Genomic DNA, 20,118 nt, shown 5'->3' with positions numbered 1-20,118 from the left:
AGGACAGGGGGATGCCAGGCAGACCCTGCTGTGCCTGCAGTCCCTGCCAGAGCTCCAGCCAGGGAGCAGAGGGGAGAGGCCAGCTCTGCTGTCGAGTAGAGAGCTGCACCCAGCCCAGAGAGCATGCCAGGATGCTGTGGGTGTTTGGTTTATCTTAAACCAGCAAGGGGTCTGGGACAGATATTGCATAAACCGGTTTGAGCCAAATCAGTTGAATCTGATACCACATTCAACCAGGTTTATCTCAAACTAGTTTCAACCATTTTCAAACTGATTTATGTGCACTGAACATCTGCTCTGTGGTCACCAACCAGTTGATTTCGATTGACTGGTCTATTGTGGAGCCTCTGACAGTTAATCTCAATCTAGCAGAGGCTCCATGATCAGGAACAGCAGGATGCCGGGGAGCAGGGTCGGGGCGGTATATCCTGGGGTGTCCTTTACTTACAAGAGGTGATCCTTACCATAAAAAGGTTGGAGACCACTATGTTACAGGTTTAAACCAGTTTCGGAACACTTAAACTGCTTTATGTGTAATGTCTGTCCCTAGCTCAGTAGTAAGATTTTATACAATGTGTCTAACAATTGGCATAGCAAAAAAACCCTAACACAAGAGGATCTAAGGTGGCTCTGAGCCAACTTTGAATTCTTGTAATCTTAGAGGACTCTAGGAGCTGGAGAAGACACTTGAGGAGACCTAAACCATAACAGCCATCCTGCGCTGCCCATGTGCCTACAGCAATGATTTTCAACCAGGGTTCCATGGCACCCTGAGGTGCCTTGAAAACTTTTCAAGGGTGCTGTGGAGTGCCACACAATGTTAGTGCTCTTTGGTGTGCACACATGATTCACAAAATAAACCCAGAGATATCAAACAGGATCCCGCAGAATTAGAAACATTCTGACCTGTTGTGGTCTTTCTAAATGCTTTACAACAGAAGAACTGCTCTACTATTTTTCTGTAGTCAAACAAATGAATGAAAATGAAGTGCTGGCATTTTCTGACGGGTGCCTTGATTCTAATGAGGGTGAGAACAACTAACCTAAAGTCTTTGAAACAGTGTCCACTGTGGCCTGGTCCTCAACACTGCCCTCTTGTCAACAGCCGCAAAGCCAGACTTTATGAGGGAATATTTGGGAGTCCGATTTATAGCTGTCTTTAACTGGAAGAAATTCTCCTTAGCCAAAACCAGGTCTTTTAGGGTCTCTCTTTCTTGCTTCAGCCCTTTTATGTGGTATAAAGGGAGTGGACTGACAAAGATGAACTCACACTAGGAGAACAAAATTTCACTGACAGACAGAGATGGGCTAGGACCAATTTTCCAGGAGCAAATGTGGCTGGAAGAGGGAATGGAATAAGATGCAGTAAGTCTGACATTTCTAATCTGGGTGCATATATTTACATGCCTAATTTACAAGGAAGTACAATAAGGTCCTACTGTTTTTAACAGTGGAGGAGCAGGCACTAATGAATAATTGAATAAGACACATGGGCTTGATTCTCTCATGCGCAGGAGTTCTGTTCAGCACAAGAAAGACGTAGGCTGCTTGATTCGGAGGGCTGGCATTGGGCTCAAAACACCAAGAGCTGCCATCTCATCATTCTAAATTGCACCATCAAAGCAGGATCCTTAATGGACCAATGTGAGAAACCCACACACACATACAAATCTGGCAGTTACATCCAACAAAGTTCCCTATTGCCAAAGAAAGCTTCTCTTGGGAATCTCTGGCCAATGGCAGAGCAGTGGAAAAATGGCTAATCTCATTAGATAATCTTGCTGCATATGTTTTGAAGTAATAAATACAGTAATAGACCCAAACAGATTTCTATTATTTTAAATCAATATTGTGTATTATTGACACCCACTTTTATAACAAAACTTAGTAAATAGCTAAATTATGAAATGGGAAACTTTCATCAGGATAGCATGATAACACGTCACTATTCCCCCTATTTTTACAGATTTTAAAACTGGATGTCTGGATATGGTTATCTCCTGCATAACCCAGAATATAGAATCCCACCCAGTAATACTTGCATCAAATCTATAACTTCTGATTGAACTAGAAATTACCCATTAAAAAGACTTCCAAAGCATATTTCTTTCATGTCTGCACGCTATTTATAGATATAAATTTTTCTAGCTTCAGCTGCCAGCCATGTACATATGCTGTGTATTAGTTCTAATAACTACTGTGTTTTTGCTCATATCAATTTTACATGAATATGAAGCAAATATAAGAGAAAGTCAAAGGGAATTAAAAGATGTTTGAACTAGATATAATACAGAACACTTAATTCAATGTCTACCATCACTTTTTCAAGCTTGTAATTCCAAATCTAACATGCACTGTCTACTGAAACTGCCATTGCCATGAGTGTGTTCAACTTGTCAGTACTAGAAGGATTAAGTCTAGATAAAGTATGTATGTGAGCAAAATTATGTCCAACATGGATCCAGTTTCCTCATTTGCCAGCGAGTGCTGATGGATCCAAGAAGATAAGTGATGACACTTGCTGAGCTCGCTGCATGTTTCTGCAGTGAAATTTTATTTCCAAAGCACAACAATGACTATACAGGGCCTATTTTTTAAGCATGTCTAAAGGCAAACTGATCTTATCCATGCAGACTCTTGGATGATTTGATTTGTTTCTTGCCAGGCACTTTCTGATAAACCCCCCCCCCCTCTGGTGCACCCCCCCCCCCCCCCCCACAATATTCCCCTTACGCAGGGCACTTCTCTCAGTCTTTACATAAGGAAAAGCAGTCAGGGAATTCTGATCAACCTTGTAATTTGCAGCAGGCCCGTGCAAGACTGAGAATTTTGTCTCTTCAAAGAATTGCATCTTGAATCTGAAGGTCTCATATAGAGAGCCTCCCTCCTTCTTTCTCTCCCCCACCCCCAATAAGGATGGGGGTTTTCCTCAGGGGAAGGACATGCAAAGACAGTTCCTGAACAGTGTGTGGTTTAAACTACAGTGGAACAGTAGGAACATGATAAAATATGATTATTTTTGAGACAGAATCTTGGTAGCTTCTTATTCAGAGTGTTGAGGGTTAAAGAATAATGGAGATCAAGGAAGGAAAATTAACCCAAAACAGTTTTAGGTTCTCTGATGAAAGCTTTGAGACTTTTACATTGCTTCCCATATCTGGGTGGCCATTCTAGGGATAAAGGCAGTGTGAGGAGACAAAGCTGCTGTGAGGGAGGCAAGGGAAATTCAATATGCAGAATCTGAGGTACAACCACCTTGTTTAAATTTACAGTATTCATTCAAAGAAAAAAAAAGGAGGCCTGACTTAAGTTTTCTCACTAGAGGCATCAAGCCAGTTCTGATAGCTATTCTGCTAAAGGCACTATCACTACACGCAAACCAGCAGCGTCAGAATTTAGTCATCCCCTGACAGTGGGACCAGTTCATCTCATCATTCTTTGTTGGCTCAAGATCAGCAGACTACTGTTGACTTGTTCCTAACCACTTCCTGATTTTAGTTGGGCAATTTAGTCTTACAACACCTGTTTTGTATTTGATTTACAAAAATAAAAATAAGCAACCTTCCTCGGAGGGCCAACTATTGCATAGTATGCAGACTTTGGGACCAGAAAAAACTAAGAATAGATACAATATATCCTCTGATACTTAAACCATAGGTCAAAGTGGTTACCAGCTAAGCTGATATTTCTGTTTTAAAGCACTGGCTGACTTCTCTCAAACAATGAGGAGGATTTATTCCATCACTGAAATAGGAAACTGAATTAAAAGACGGCTGTGTAAACAATGTGAAAGTTTGTTCAAAACCAGTGACTCAAATGCCAGTTATTTGTGGAATATCAAGAAAATTGAACTGGAAAGAGGTTTGGGGTATTTTTTTTCCTTAGGTTTGCATATATAATTGTCTGCTCCTGTCCTTCTGTGTAAATATCTGCAAAATACCCAAGGGCCTGAGATGTGAAATTCTGATGGTCAAAGATATGACCCAGATCCAGCCTGTGGAGGGCTACTGGAGGGGCAGGAAAGTTGAGGCTGGCTGCTGAATCTCCTGGTACAGAGCAACAGCTGCAGGAACCCTTGCACTACCAATTGCTCACCCACAGGTGCCACCATGTCCAGATACAGTCATGATGTTCCTTGACAGTCAGATTTTCTATGATGTGGCCCACAAGGACCTCTACACTTCAAATCCAGCCTAAGGGGCCACCTGAGTTTGACACACATTCTGTAAACAACCTAGTTACTTTTAGGACACATCCTTGATGAGCCTTAAGTTTTTAATCACAAGGCAGACTCCATGTGCCTTTTAAAAATTACTTGGCAGGTACAATTGCTAAATAATATCACATAACAAATGAGGAAACTTGAGAGCTGATATTTTCAGAGAGGCTCAAGAAAATTAAATACCTGAATCCTATTGGAATTTAGGCAGTGCCTCTTCTTCACATGTTCCTTTAAAAATCCAAGCCTCTGTGCTCAATTAACATGGTGATGGGAATTGTGTAAGAACCTGACTGGAACAGAATACGTGGCTGCCTACGGTTAGGCTACAGAATACATAGATAGGAATCTAAATGTTTGTGGTCCAGTTTTCAAAGGCACATCTATAGCATTCATGGAGTTGAGTCAGATTCAGAGCATGCAGAGCTAGGGCTACTCCTCCCTTGACGCTGCACAACGGGTATGCTCCCCTCATCATACATGAGGAGACTCCAACAGAGACACCAGAGGAGGAGGTAAGTACTCAGGACGTAAGTACTCCCACCCCTAGAAGGGGATGCCGGGTGGTGGTGGTAGGGGACTCTCTCCTGAGGGGCATGGAGGGGCCTATCTGCTGTCCAGACCCCTTGGCCCAAGAGGTCTGCTGCCTTCCTGAGGCCAGCATCTGGGACGTTGTGGAGGGGATCCCCAAGCTTGTCTGTCCCGCTGACTACTACCCCATGCTCCTCATCCATGTGAGCATGAAGGATGCAGCCAGGAGTAATTTGGACCAGGTCATGAGTGACTACAGGGCTCTGGAGGCTGGGCTCAAGGGACTGCGGGCTCACATAGTTTTTTCTTCTGTGCTCCCTGTTGCAGGCCATGGATACAAGAGGGAAGGCTGTGCGGAAGAAGTAAACAGGCACCTCTGACAATGGTACTATCATGAGGGCTTTAGTTTCTTTGACACAGCGCACACTTCAGGGAGAGAGGACTCCTGGGACGAGACAGCATCCACCTCAGGTGGAGACGTAAGTCCCTGTTCTAAGCCAGGATGGTTGATCTACTGGACAGGGCTTTAAACTGACTTTGCTGGGGGATGGGGAAACTCCAAGGGAAGCATGCCTGGGGACCAGCACATAGGAAAGCTCCCACGTGGAGGACACTAAGATAACTATTTTTGAAAATGCTCATGAATGGTTCTCGCACAGTCTCTCAGGAAATCGAGGGTGTCAGTTGGGGGCCTCAGCTGCCTGTACACCAATGCCAGGAGCATGGGGAACAAGCAGGAGGAGCTAGCCCTCCTGCTCTCTCGTGGGCAATATGAGCTGGTAGGGATCACGGAGACGTGGTGGGACTCCTCGTGTGATTGGAACATAGCCATAGAGGGCTACATCCTGCACAGAAGGGACTGAGCAGAGGCCTAGGGGTAGCTCTCTATGGGAGGGAGCAGTACACCTCTCTGGAGGCTGACATTGGCTCCAAATATAAGTAGCTTTAAATCCACTGGGTCAAGCTTCAGGGGTTGGGGGGCAGGGCAGGGCAAGGTGAGAGAGACCTAAGAGTGGGCGTTTACTACAGGCCACTGAACCAAAGGGAGGAGCTTGATCTGGAGTTCTCTCAAGAACTGACAGAGGCCACACGTGCAAGGGACTTGGTTGTCACGGGTGACTTCAATTACCCAGACACAGATTGTGAGGAACACTCAGTTAGTCAGATTGGTCATGCAGCTTCTTAACTGTAATCAAGGAACTCTTTCTGACCCAGGAAGTGCAAGGGCCAACCAGAGATACCGCTTTCCTAGACTTGGTCTTGGCCAAAGGAGATGATTTGGTATGTGGCTTGAACACTGAGGGTAGCCTGGGCAACAGCGAACATAAGCTCATCAGGTTCACTGTCCGCCACAAGGCCGACAAATCAACCAGCAGGATTGAAGTCCTGGACTTCAAAAATGCTGACTTCAACAGGCTCAGGGCATTAGTAGGGGTGGCGATGTGGGACCAGGGATGGAAAGCAAATGGGGTGCATGAAGAGTGGTCATTCCTCAAGGACACGATTCTTGAAGCACAAAAGAAAACCGTTCCCATGAAGAGAAAAGGTGGCTCAATAGGGACATCATGGTCCTCTTGAAAAAGAAAAAAGAGGCATACACACAGTGGAAGCTAGGGACAGTCCTCAAGGAGGCTTATACAAAAGTGGTCCACACTTGTAGGGCAATGGGAAATGGTTAGGAAAGCTAAGGCAGTGACTGAGTTTAAGTTAGCCAAGGGAGTCAAGGACAATAAGAAGTCCTTCTTTAGGTATGTAGGGAGCAGAAGGAAAACAAATGGAAGTGTGGGACCTCTGCTTACCGCCTTGGGATAGCTGGTAACAGACACTCAGGAAAAAACTGAACTCCTGAATGCCCACTTTCCTTCAGTATTTCACTGGATCAAGGGGAAAGACAAGCGAGGTCAGGGTTACAGGGGGCATGGTGGGAATGATAGCCTTCCCATTGTGGATGCTGAGCTGGTGCAAAACCAATTAGAAAAGCTAGACATTTATAAGTCAGCAGGACCAGATGGACTTCAGCTGAGAGTGCTGATGGAGCTGGCTGAGGTCATTGCGAAACCCCTGGCAAAACTCTTTCAGAAATCATGGCACACAGGGGAGATCCCTGAGGAATGGAAGAGGGCCAACATTGTGCCCATCTTCAAGAAAGGGAAGAAGGAGGACCCAGGCAACCATAGGCCAATCAGCCTAACCTCCGCCCCATGGAAAATCCTGAAAAAACACATTAAAGAATCTATGTGCGATACGCTTGTTGAGGGTAAGATTCTGAATGACAGTCAGCATGGCTTTGTCATGGGTAGGTCTTGTCTTACCAATCTCATTTCATTCTACAAACAGGTCTCTTGCCACCTGGGCATGGAAGAGAAGGTCAACATTATATACGTATACTTCCAAAAGGCTTTTGATCTAGTATCTCACGATATCTTTGAGGAAAAATTGGAAGATTGTGGGCTCAACTGCTCAACAGTTCAGTGGGGGGAAAACTGACTGTGTGGTAAGTAGAGTTCTCATGAAAAGATCTGTGTTGTCCTGGTAAGGAGGGGCCACTGGTATTCCTCAGGGATCCGTGCTTGGACCGGTGCTTTTCAACATCTTTATCAATGATTTGGACGTGGGGGTGAAAAGCTCGCTGGCCAAGTTTGTGGACGACACCAAGTTATGGGGAAGCATGGCCATGCCAGAAGATAGGTTGCAGATACAGGTGGACCTGGACAGGCTGGAGAGTTGGGTAGACCAGAACCAGATGAAGTTCACCACTCAGAAGTGTAAGGTGCTCCATCTGGGGGCAAACAATCCCCAACATACCTACAGGCTTGGTGGCGACAATTTGACTTGCACCATGGCCAAAAGGGATCTAGGGGTAGCGATCGACCATCGCATGAACATGAACCGGCAGTACGATGCTGTGGCCAGCAGGGCAAACAACACACTGGCATGCATTAATTGTTGCATCTCATGCAAAACTAGGGAAGTGATACTCCTACTGTACTCCACACTGGTGAGACCACAGCTGGAGTACTGCATCCAGTTCTGGGCACCGCACTTCATCAACAAGGACGTGGACAAACTTGAGAGGGTCCAGAGAAGAGCCACCTGTATGATCAGGGACTTGCAAGACAAGCCATAAGAGGAGAGGCTGAAGGACTTGGGCCTCTTCAGCCTACAGAAGCACAATTCCATTGTTTTCCGCAGGACTATTCATGAATTAAAGCTAAATGAAAAGCATGTCTTTTAAAACAGTCTGTCCCCATTTGGTCAGCTGCAGAAAATTGTAGTTCTCCCTGTCAGTTGTTCTTGTCAAATTTCTTAACCCCAACAGGGTGTTTGTAGGGACAGGAAAGCCCTTTGTTTAGCAGGTGTAAGTTACTCAGTGCAGATGCCTCTTGATTGCTTTGTCACACCTTTCCAGAGATAACTTCTCGCCATATGCCAAGTTCCTGCTAGTAAATGTATGATCTAATTCACAATGCCTATTACAATGCTTATAAAAACAAATGGTATTAATAACTGAAGACAGACATGTACATAAATGATCATGGACGCCATTTAACTAATTCTCATACTTGGCAGCACTTTGTCTCATTTTCTCCACACTTCCCCTAATAAAAATATGGAGACAACATTTTGGGTAGATTGGTTTAGTTGTAGAGAAACTGTTGAGAAGGAAGACAGTCCAAACTAGGCTTGCAAAGGAAAACCAAGTGGTCACCCTGATTATGAAGAGAATACCATTTCCCCTTATATCACCTACAGTATACATTTACATGACAACAAGTTTCCCTGAGTTATTAAAAAAGACAGTAAATTAATTAAAAAAAAATCTCTCTATGGAAAGGTACAATGGAGGAATACTTTTGTTTGTTTACTTGCCCACCAAATTGATGGATTACTAAAATCAAATGTAAAAATACAAGCAAACCTAAATGAAATCTAGAGAAACTGGACTTACACATCACTTTTTTTCCACGTATAAAATAATGAGACTTATTTACAGCACATTTCCCAATAGTTACGGCAAGTTTAAGAAGTGCTGTGTTGCTGACCTATGAATTCACATTCCTGAAGGAAGCAGTGATTGCCACAGGCATAATTCTCTTTTGCCCTCCCCACCTCACTGAAGTTTCTGAATCGTGATAAAGGTAGTGGAATACATGGTGATAGTTAGGATTACTACAAATTATGCCCCTAAAAGGAAAACACTTACCAAAATGTGCTTTTGTATTTTGTAGTACTCAAAAGAATCACAAGCTGCTTTACTGTGGGTTTCAGACTACCATAAAGGTTAATTCATATACAGGACTGATTAATTCAGCTTTGAACGTGAAAGCTAAATAAGCCACCAGAAACTGCAGTCCATTTTTTTCTGGCAATGTGAAGCAATTTGAGAGGGTAATGCTACCTTGTGCTATGATCCCATCAGACCTCACAGGCTCAGAAGGGCTGAGCTGGCCCAGTACTAGTATGGCACAGTTCCAAGACAATACTAAGTCCCGTTGAACACACAACTGATAAGACCATAGGTAACATGATTCTCTTTGAATCAGTATCAAACCCATATTGAGATATGCTGGTAAAAGGGACTGGGTTTACAGGAAGTAATCATTTCATTTAATTAAGCTTCACAGCACTTTTGTAAGCGATTTCTTGTTTGCACAAACATGCAAAACCTAAAAGCAAGTTCCTAACTGCTTGCACTAATCAAAGATTGGATGGTACTCTGTACAATTAAGAGGAATGGTGTTCATTTTGGTATAATGAACAAATCCTAAACAGAGGTAATTCATGCTGCCTAACTAAATTACCCCTCCAGTTTCAGTTCAATACAGTTGTTTCTTCTTCACTTTCTCTCCTGAACTGTTGTGTAGTGTTGCTACGCACTGTTAAATACTTCCCACATTCCACCCCAAGGGTGGCTCCATTTCAGTGCTGGGTGAAATGATCCTTATTTAAACATTACTGAGCTCACAGGAGCACTGTGAAACTTAATTAAATTAATGTCTGTAAAATGCTTTGAGGTTCTCAGATGAAAGGTACTATAGAAAGCTGAAGTACTATTAGCATTTCTAAAGATGGGTGAAGCAATTTGGATAGACTAAAAACTTACATAAATCCTCCCTCAAAGCAAAAGTTTCAGTTAAGATTTCAGTCAGGCTATTTTTTTGTTTGTTTTGCATTATCAAATACCTCTTTACTTCTTAATTGCATCTTCAACTGGAAGAACCACCAGATGAAAAAACATCTAACTGCCTCATGCCCTTGACCACATCTGTGCCCACATTGGCCTTCACTATTACAGCCTTATGAGTTTCTCTGGCCAGCTACATAGGCACCATGACTAACTCCCTAGGAGCTAGGGTCCTGGGTGTTCTCTGTCCCACAGTGCAGAATTCACAGCAGAATCCATTTTTACTAAAGAGTTGGCCTCCAGAATGTAACTGCTCATTTTAATAATTATGTTTTTAACCTTCATAATTGAAAAACCCTTACAATGAGATCCAAATTTAATCGCGATATTGTTCTGTCTTCTTGTTTTTGCAAACAATACAAAACACTGTAACTGAGATGTGGAACTGCTTCATGGACTATTTTTAACTATGAAACACCTGATGAGACCTCGATTTTTAAAACTTGTTGCTGATTTTAGTGTGTCAATTCTGTGTTCACTAGATTCTTTTTAAGACTCACAGCTCTAGAAGTCACTATCAACAGGATTCCATTACGATGAAATAGAGGGTGGTCTTTTGTGTGCCACCTAGCTGAAGTTAGACATATGTTTATAAGAATCATAAACACAGAACGCCAATTATAAATTCATGTTACAGCATGTTAAAGTCATATCAAACATAAGGTAATTAAATCCCAGAAATATCATGAAAAAGCTTGTTCTCATGAAACACCCAGCCTAATTTGCAAGCCAAAGCAACATGGATCCTTAAACAGCAAAATATTACATAAGCTGAACTTGCAATTCTTTTGAGATTTGCTTATCTCTAGTTATTTCTTTCTGAGGCTGGTATTGAGGAAAAAGACCTACAAAAATCTGTAGTTGCTTGATCAATGCAGGTACATCACTTCAGCACCACTCTATTAACTGCAAGCCAAGGGTGTTTACATTGATGCTATATACTTGAGGATAGCACATCAATTTCAAAGTAGCAAAGTACTGATATGGGAAACCACTTTTATTCCTGACAATGCTGCTTTGCCTTTATGTTACAGGATAATTTATATACAAGTAGAGAAGGATTTCAGTCAGACAAAAAGAAATCCAAACCCTTGTCTTACATATACCTAGCAGGGGTGTGTGAAACGGGCTGTATTCAATTCAGATTGGGCCCGAATCAGGGACAGTGATTCAATTCATTGATTTGGATCACTGTCCCGATTTGATTCGGTCGAATCCAAATCTGAAGTTTCGATGCCGATTCAGAAAATCAGCGATTAGGCCATAGACACAGCTTTAAATGTTTTTTCTACATACCTTGAGGTACCAGGTGCGCCTTATGAACACTGTGATGCTGGGGTAGATGAAGCATCCCACAGGAGCATGGGGGAGGCGGGACCTGCATGCTTGGCGGTGAACCTGGACGTGGACCAGAAGTACTTCCGGGGTAGTACTTCTGGTCCACTTCCAGGTCTGCCATCGAGCATGTTGGGGGGGCCCCCTGCACCCCCTTGGCTTAGCGATTGGCTGCAGGGGGATCCTGAGTGCTCCCCCAGACCCAGGAGGCACCAGTCACTGAGCCGGGGGTGGCACTGGGGGGGTCCCCCAGTACGCTCCCCAGAGGACCCAGAAGTGGAATGAAAGTGCTTCTGATCCACTTCTAGGTCGGCTGCCAAACGTGCTGGGGACCCCCCCGCGCTCCTGTGGGACACTGTATCCGCCCCACCAGCTCAGCATTCACAAGCTGCCTGGTACCTTCAGGTATGTAGAAAAAAGTTTCACGCTGAGTCTATGCCTGAATCGTCGAATCGTTCTGAATCTCTCGGAGGGTTCCGATTCGATTTGAAGGGATTAAAGGGCCTCTTGATTTGATTCAGATTCAGAGATTTGGCCACCAAATTGGGCCGAATCTCCACCGAATTGAATCAGCGACCGAAGCTTTGCACAGCCCTAATCCCTAGTGTAACTATAGTTTGCATATACATATTTATGCCTAATATACTGACAGTAGAGAGTATATGACTATATACACTGAAGACATTTATGATTCCTCTTTCAACAGAGGATAGTATCACAGTAATATCAAGCACAACAATACCATGTATAAAGCAAGGCATTTCAAAGTATCAATTAGCACACAAAACTAAAACATCTCTACTTATTTGTATTACTGATCCAGATACATGACTACTTGGATGCAACTTTAGGGGTGGAACATGGGTGTGATTGCCATAGTGGTTGAGGAATATATTGTTTTGGTGTGAACGCCCTGGTACAATTTGTGTCTCTACCACATCCTGGCACATCTTTTATTTTGCTGTGCTCTCTGCCACTATGGACTGCAAAACATCTGTACAGAAAATTCCATTCATAGAAAGACAGGACACACTAGAAGGGAAGGAAACTAGGAAAACTTATTTAAGACACTCCCCTCATTTAAGTTAGCATATATCCACTACAAATTTTCTTTCAAATACCCATCCATCTTTTTTTCAAAAACTAATTATATCCATTTGTTTCTCTGTTGTTTACATTCTGGAAGCTGTGTAGTATTAATAACCATCTGGGAAAAAAGAAAAAGTTTTTCATGGGCCCTTATTTTTCTCTTGGATTCTAGCTCAGAAAGCCTTAAAAGGATCTACTCTTTCAATTCCTTTCAGGACTATAAAAATTTCAATGAAATTCATTCTTACCTTTCTTTCCTAAGCAACACAAACAGTTTGAGTAACTAAGAATTACTGCATTAATCTTGTTGTCCTTTGCTTTAACTTCTCACTTTCTATGTTTCTCTTCTTTTAAACTAATATGTGTTCCTTGCACAGAATTACGCTTGTTTCCAAAGCTATTCCCAATACCTGAATCTGAACATTTTGAACAATCTAGCAAATGCTTTTGTACTTTAATATGAACGATTTTTGTACAATGCCTTTTATCCAAAGATATCAAAGCATATGCCACTTAAACTTTACCACAACCCCACTGAACTTCACCACATCCCCATCCTATGACAAACCCTTTTCCCTCAAGGCAAATAGATTATATCCATTTTATGGATGGAAAGTCTAAGACAGTGGGAGGAAGAAAGACAAAATGATTTGCCTGTCTCATGCTTTTCTCACTAACCAATGTTACTTCTTTATCTCAAATAGCCATTAGGACTCTTTCTGACTCACTGCTTGGGAACATTTGCCTACTAGCTATATTTCCTTTTCAAGGTTTTAGCTCTTTGATGTCTTTTCACATAGGTAAAACTGTATGCAATACTTTGTTTGACTCTCACATTCTGTCTTACACAAGCTGTACCGTTGTGCTGTTCTCTATTTATTGTTCTCTTTTCACTTCTTCGCTTAAACCTTTTAACTTTTACTTAATACCCCACATTCTTAAAAACAGTACCAATTTATTTGAATACAAGACAAGGTTTTTTTTTCCTTCAATCTGTGGGAGAAAAAAGCCCCTTGTCTTACATTCATATACCAGGAAACCTCATTAAATACACTGGCTATCATTAAATTGCTGCCAAAAACAGCTTGTGCTCAGTAATGGAAACCAGCTATGAAGATGCTTAAATTCAACCAGCACCAAGCATGACTATAAAACACATGGTCCATACTGGGCAAACATGCTGATGGGAACCTTTTAAAAATGTATTTATTTATGTATTTATTTTTTTGGTGTGGCCCTTAAAAACAAAACAAAACAAAATGGAGGGGGGCGGGTGTTCCCTCCACAGGGAACTGGCACTGGGTCTGGAAGTACTGCAATACCAAGGTGACACCAGGAGGGTTAATCAGCCCTGACACTCTCCCTTTAGTGCCAAAAATGCTACATTTAATCTTAACCAAAAAGGTAGAGATACTGATTTTTTTTTGTTTTTGTTTCAAGGGCCAAATCAGTTCTGAATGCTATTGGGCAAAACTCAGTAGTCAAGTTTGAAGTTTCAACTGAGCAGAGCTCAGTTGTTCAAGTCCATGTGGCTCTACCACCAGGCAAGGATCCTCTTTCCAAGACTCATCTGTCTTGGGCTCCAGATACTCCCCAAATCTGTGGCTGGCATCCTACATGCAAGCTCAGGGCCAAGGGATCCTGGGGTTTGAATGCCCCCAAGTCTTGTTTGCTCTAAGTCAAAAGACCAGGGAGCAAACCAGGGAGAAAGAAGAAAGCAGTCCCCAATTACCACAAAATTGTGCAACTGAGTCCCCTGCATTTGGGGAAACTCCCAGCATCAGCATGCTGATGGGAACTTACCAGATATTTTTTTGGAGGGGAAATATATATATGTACATCATCAAACTTACCAATCTTTAAGACTCTAAAGACCGTTTCAAAGCCATACACCCATTACAAGACTCGCTCCCAGACACCTGCTACAATAGTCACCCCCCTGCCTGGCAGCCCACTGGCCCCAGAAAGCTCCAGCAAGCACTGGGAGCCACCAGGTGGTCCCAGCAGCCTCCCTCTCGCAGAAGGATAGGTTAGGACAGCCCATCTGCATAAGATACATGGTAGTACTCATTAAGTACAGCCTCCCTCTTTTCCAAGTCATGATGAGTCATCATACTGTATACATTTTAACTTCCTCTCACACTCACATCTAAGCTGCACCTTTCTTTCCCATTTCTATTGATTCCTGTTTCTTCATCAGCCTTAAATGTCTGGCAGACAAAACCAAATGGGGCCTCAAAAAGTTGATCCAGAATTCCTCTATTGTCCCCTTTCCCAGCCTGGCACATATGAATAATGTGGCCCTGTCCTCCATAAGGTATAGCCATACTAGGTTGCCATGCACCTCATCTGCATATACATTTATGGAGGATCCCAGGACTCATGACAACAACACCCAGTTATGAGTGGGGGAAGGGAGGCTAATTTGCACATGGCTCCCTTGTGGGGCTATCTGGAGGATTCACACATACTAAGCAGTGCTGAGCTGTGGGATCACCATAGCTTGACATCCTGTTGACTCTGGTGAGGCCCAGCCCTATGTAATATATGGTAAATCACAAGGCTTTTGGCTTTAAACTAATCAAGTGGTAGAGGTGGATACATTGGTCCAATATCAGATTGGTACTGATATAAAAAAGATTCGCTGTATCGGATATCAGCCCAATGAGGCCACTAATTTGGCCAGTAAATGTCCATGCTGCACACAGCTGCAGCACAGCCCTCAGGCAGTGAAAAGCAGAGCTGGCAGCGTGGAGAACTGCCTCCAGCTGGTAAGTCCAGTGTGGTGGAAGGGGTGGGGGGAGTGAAGGGGCGTGGGGGGGCAGATCAATGCCCCTTGTGGTGAGGGAGGGAGCAGGGGCACAGGCAGGCACTGCCCAGGTGGGGGAGGGGCAGAGCTGCGGGGCAGGAGGGGGGAAGAGGTGGTTTCCACCACTGCTTGGACCCTGGGAGGGCATGGGGGGTGTGCCCCCCCAGATCTGCATGGGGCTCTTCTTGGTGGGTCTGGATTTGGAGTAGGTGCAGGCGGTGATGGGAGGATGCTGCATCCACCCCAAATTTCACCACTGCTCCACTCCCAGTGCTGCCGCAGCCAGCTGCCCAGCACAGCCCCTAGCTTTTCCCGGTGCGTGAGTGGAGGTGGGGAGTTAAGTCAGGGCTGCGCCGGGTGGCTGGCTGTGGCACTGCTGGGAGTGGAGGGTGGATGCAGCATCTTCCCTGTTCCACCGGTGCCCACTCCAAGCCCAGCCCCTGCCAAGAAAAGCCCTGTGCAGCCCTAGCTGCAGCCTGCCCCACCCCACACAGATCCAGGGGGCATACACCCCCCCATGCCCTCCCAGGGTGCAAGCAGTGGCAGGAGCTGCCTCCCCTCGCACGAGCCACAGCTCCGACCCCCACCCTGCCTGGGTGTTGATCTGCCCCACTATTCCCCCTTCCCTCTCCTTCCACCACACCGGACTTAACAGCTGGAGGCAGCTGTATTGGAAATCGGATCAGTATTGGCCAATATGCCTCCTTAAATATCAGCTATCAGTATAAGCACCAACAATCTCTATTGGTGCACCCCTAGAGACTGGCGGCATCTGAATCCCAAGGTCTTCAGACCTGGGGCTTGCACGTAGGATTTTTCCTAGATCTGGGGATTATTTGAAGCCCTAAATCAATGGGACTGGGAGGGAGGATACTTGCCCAGTGATAGCCACACAGACCTGATGATGGAGGTCTGCTCAGTCAAATCCTGGAACTCAACTATTTGCTTTTGCCCAATCAAATCTAGAATTGATTTGGCTCTTGAAACAAAATATATTTATAAAAATAGTTTGTAGTATATATAAATATGTGCCAAAGTGCTATGTAAAAGTGTGTTTATGGAATAACTGTGACAAAACTTGCAGCAGTTAAAAAAAAAAGTAACATACATCAATTCTGGTTTAACTAAGTCTATGGGTACCAAATGCAAAATACTATAGTTATGTTTAATTTTGAAGTCATTGTTTTCAAATTTGTTCCTCATTTCCATGTGCTGAGGTAGTGCAGGGTCTGACAACAGGGAGAAGGGGAAGGGGCTGCAGAGAGAAGGATCTGGGGTGGGGGGGAGAAGAGGGTAAAGGGGTTACTTGATGCCCCCCTCTCTCAGATTTGCTTTCCCTGCTGTTACAGTGGGAAGGGGCCAAATTCAAGGCAACCCTGCAATAATTAGATTCTATACCTCAAAAATTATAACAAATTTATAAGTTTTCCATGTATGGAATCTAATTATTGGAAAGCCATCTTAAATTCAGGGTCACCTTATATTCAAGTCAGTATGGTGTGTTTATTTGGAAAAATGCCCTCAGTTTATCTTCTATGGTCTGACTATAAACTTAATTTGAACACATCCCTGCTCTGAACATATCCAAATTACCAATCCCAGTCTGTTAATTCAAACTAAATTGTTTTTTCCTACAAGAAAGACAATTTAGGACCTATTTTATTCCCTCTCTACTCATCAACATTAAAAGCTATACAACCAGGGAGTTCACAATCTATGTAGTGATGAGACAACAAGCAGATAACAGGCAGACCATGAACAGTGATAAGACTGTTGTAATTAATATGATAATGAAAAGGCACAATTCACCAGCTGCCTCCAGTGTGAAGTGTTTTGTAGCCATCATACAGTAGATGAGTTTTAAAGAAGAACATATCGTTTATTTATTGGCCCTCCCTAACTGCGTGCCCTGGACTACTTGCCCCTACCTGAACTGGAAAAATTGAAAGAACAAAGTAGTCATTAGGGAGGGAGAAACCAGCAGCTATAATAAAAGAGCCTTAACTTAGGGTTCTGAGTGTCCATAAGTACCACTGAAATCAAAGTGAATTAGCACCTCTCAGAAGGAACAAGGACCTGATGAGTTATACACTTTAGTATCCTCATGTGAATATGCTAGTCCTGTCTCATCTTTCTGTGAAACCTATGTTTCATATAGGCTCAAACTTTCAGTGAAATTTCTCTTTAAATCTGTATAAAAATCTCTTGTCCTCATACAATTATCTGGCCTACAAAAGAAACTATGCAAGACATTCTGAATCACTGACTTCAATAATGCAAGTGCTCACTTTGAGTACATGAGCAGTCCCGCTGAGCTGAGATCCAACCAATTGCCTGCTTAAAGACTGTAAAGATGTAAATAAGTTACTGAATGAATCAAAGAAAAAAAAGAAAATTTACACTTTTAAAAAAGAACTGTAATTTGGTTCAAGGTTCAGGTTGATATTGAATGTTCGATGCTTTCTTATATAAATGTCCATGCAAAAAAGGAACTGTCACAGAGAATATAGTTCCTGTCTTTGGGATCTCCATGCCTGTTTACAGCTGGTTAAGATGTCTCTGAGTGCCAGTTTCACTATACTAGAAGGATAAATTGCTTAGTCTGTCAACAAGGAGTACTAGGATGCTGACTAGTCTTGTTACTAGATGGACAAAGATGAAATGTGTTGAATATGTAGTCGACGATGGAAATGCGAAGTGAAGATCTTCAGGATCTTGGTTTGGTAGGAGACAGTTCTACAGTTGACAGAGCCTAAACAAAGCCTTTGATGAAATCATAACTACCTTGTCTCAGTTTCACCAAAAGGAAGACTGTGGACAGCTTAATTATCACAGTGCCATTACCATCAGTAGCAGCTTCACAATCTTGAAATGCTGCCATTCTTGAAACCATTTGTCTGAAATAATAAAAATTCCTTAAAAAACAATGGACTGTCATATTGTTGGAAAAAAGGAAATGTTATATAATCAGACACCATAACTAATCAAGAAAAATAAAAATAAGCAAAAATCCACATGTTTTTAAACAAGGGAACAAAGAAAGCAAATTTTATCCAGAAATATTGAAGGAGTAATAATATCCAAAAATCAAAACAGCTGAACATTATAAGGACTCCCTTAACCCTCCATGTCTTGGACCTACATGTAACAAATTTTCTCTTTATGAAATGAGCGCATACATTGTGCATGTGCCTAACAAATGCAATAAAAAATAATAAGCAATAAACCCAAACTCCATGGGGGCCTTTTTTTCACTTTCCCTTATATTTCAAAGAAACTGCTTCATTCATACTTTATCTTATTTGGGTTAATCACACCCTATTTTATTTTTTCTTTGGCACCTATAAAGATCTTAGTGATACGCTGCCTGTTAAGATAAGTGTTTTAGTGTTCTTTCTTCTTACCATTAGTCACAATTTCCTAATGCTGATACTTTGCCAGGAAGTCAGAGGAAGCAGTTTCAAATGCAAGTGATTACAGTGTATGTACATGCTTTGACACACAGTTTTGGTCACTTACTAATACAAATACAGACTGGCTTAACGGCAACTTTATGTCATTTTCCATCAGTATAAAAGTATGAACCCTTTGTAACAAGTTGCTACTAAGGATTATTCCCTTGATTTCTATTGAGTTAACTATGTGAACATCTGACGCTTGTTATTCATCTTATACGATTGGACATTCCAAAATCTTGGTAATCAAAGCAATATGCATAGTTGTGATAATTCTTTTTTTAAGCCGATAGTAGAGATATGTCAATCATTAAATTACACAGAGATGTTAATATGCCAAAAATATATTCTTTCTTAGGAGTTAGATCAGTATACAGTCAAAATTGTTTCTATGTAATGCTCAAAGCATGCAAGGGATTTTACAGACAAATAGGCCACATCCAGACAAGCACAGCAGTGTGGTATGGAGCACGGCAGAAATGTCTGTGGCACCACACATTCAGCTGTTCTCCATGTTGCAAGGGAGCAGTGTGGAGGGGAGGGTGCTTGACCTCTGGCTATCCAGTGGTCAAAAAAAACCCATGCAAAAACAAGTGGAGCAGTGCATGCGGAAGCAGCATGCACCCCAGCTGGGCAGTGCCTGCCCTAGCACCAGCAGTATTAGTGCTATTATATTCGTTATTATTATGAAAAACAATGACTCAGGGTGGAGTGGGCACAGGGGTTCCAGGGGGTCTATCCTCTCCAGTCCAGCAGTGTAGCCAATGTTGGCCCTGCTCCGCCCCCAGCTCTAGCCCCCACCCCCAGGCATTGTGGGGCTGGGGCGGTGCAGGGAGAGAGCCAGAGCTGGTAGATTCGTTGGCATGGAGGGGTGCAAGTGCTGGGAAACTACCCCAGGTTTCATAGTTTCATAGTTTCTAGGGTCGGAAGGGACCTGGGCAGATCATCTAGTCCGACCCCCTGCCAAGGCAGGAAAGAATACTGGGGGTCAAACGACCCCAGCAAGATGGTCATCTAACCTCCTCTTAAAAACCCCCAGGGTGGGAGCCTACACCACCTCACTTGGAAGCTGGTTCCAGACCCTAGCCGCCCTGCCCGTGAAGTAGCGCCTCCTGATGTCCAACGTAAACCTTCCCTCCGCCAGCTTGTGACCGTTATTCCTGGTCACTCCTGGCGGCGCCCGGGGGAACAGGGACTCCCCCAGTGCCTGTTGATCCCCCCTGACTAGTTTATAGCAGGCCACAAGATCCCCCCTCAGCCTTCTCTTCTGGAGGCTGAACAGGTTCAGGTCCCGTAACCTTTCCTCATAGGACCTGCCCTGCTGTCCCCTGATCATGCGAGTGGCCATCCTCTGGACCCTCTCAATGCTGTCCACATCCCTCTTAAAGTGCGGCTCCCAGAACTGGACGCAGTACTCCAGCTGCGGCCTGACCAGTGCCGCATAGAGGGGGAGGATCACCTCCTTGGTCCTGCTTGAAATGCATCTGTGGATGCA

General features: G+C 43.5%; 1 protein-coding gene across 6 annotated transcripts in view; it reads right to left on the bottom strand.

The window, feature by feature from the left end:
* BBS9 (Bardet-Biedl syndrome 9) overlaps positions 1–20,118 on the bottom strand; it is a 473,863-nt gene that overhangs the window by 29,149 nt on the left and 424,596 nt on the right. For 4 of the 6 annotated variants that reach the window (XM_025200564.1, XM_025200565.1, XM_025200566.1 and 1 more), the window contains one exon: positions 17,953–18,065. The exons of the other annotated variants lie outside the window; for them this stretch is intronic. In XM_025200564.1, the coding sequence (XP_025056349.1) occupies positions 17,998–18,065 (68 nt within the window). In that variant the 3' untranslated portion in view covers positions 17,953–17,997. The remainder of the gene's footprint in view (positions 1–17,952; positions 18,066–20,118) is intronic. 6 annotated transcript variants of the gene reach the window in all.

This window comes from Alligator sinensis, unplaced genomic scaffold (assembly GCF_000455745.1).
Source record: "Alligator sinensis unplaced genomic scaffold, ASM45574v1 scaffold86_1, whole genome shotgun sequence".
NCBI classification, from domain to species: Eukaryota; Metazoa; Chordata; order Crocodylia; family Alligatoridae; genus Alligator; species Alligator sinensis.
Note: the sequence above shows the minus strand (reverse complement) of the source record. Positions and strands in the feature narration are given on the sequence as shown.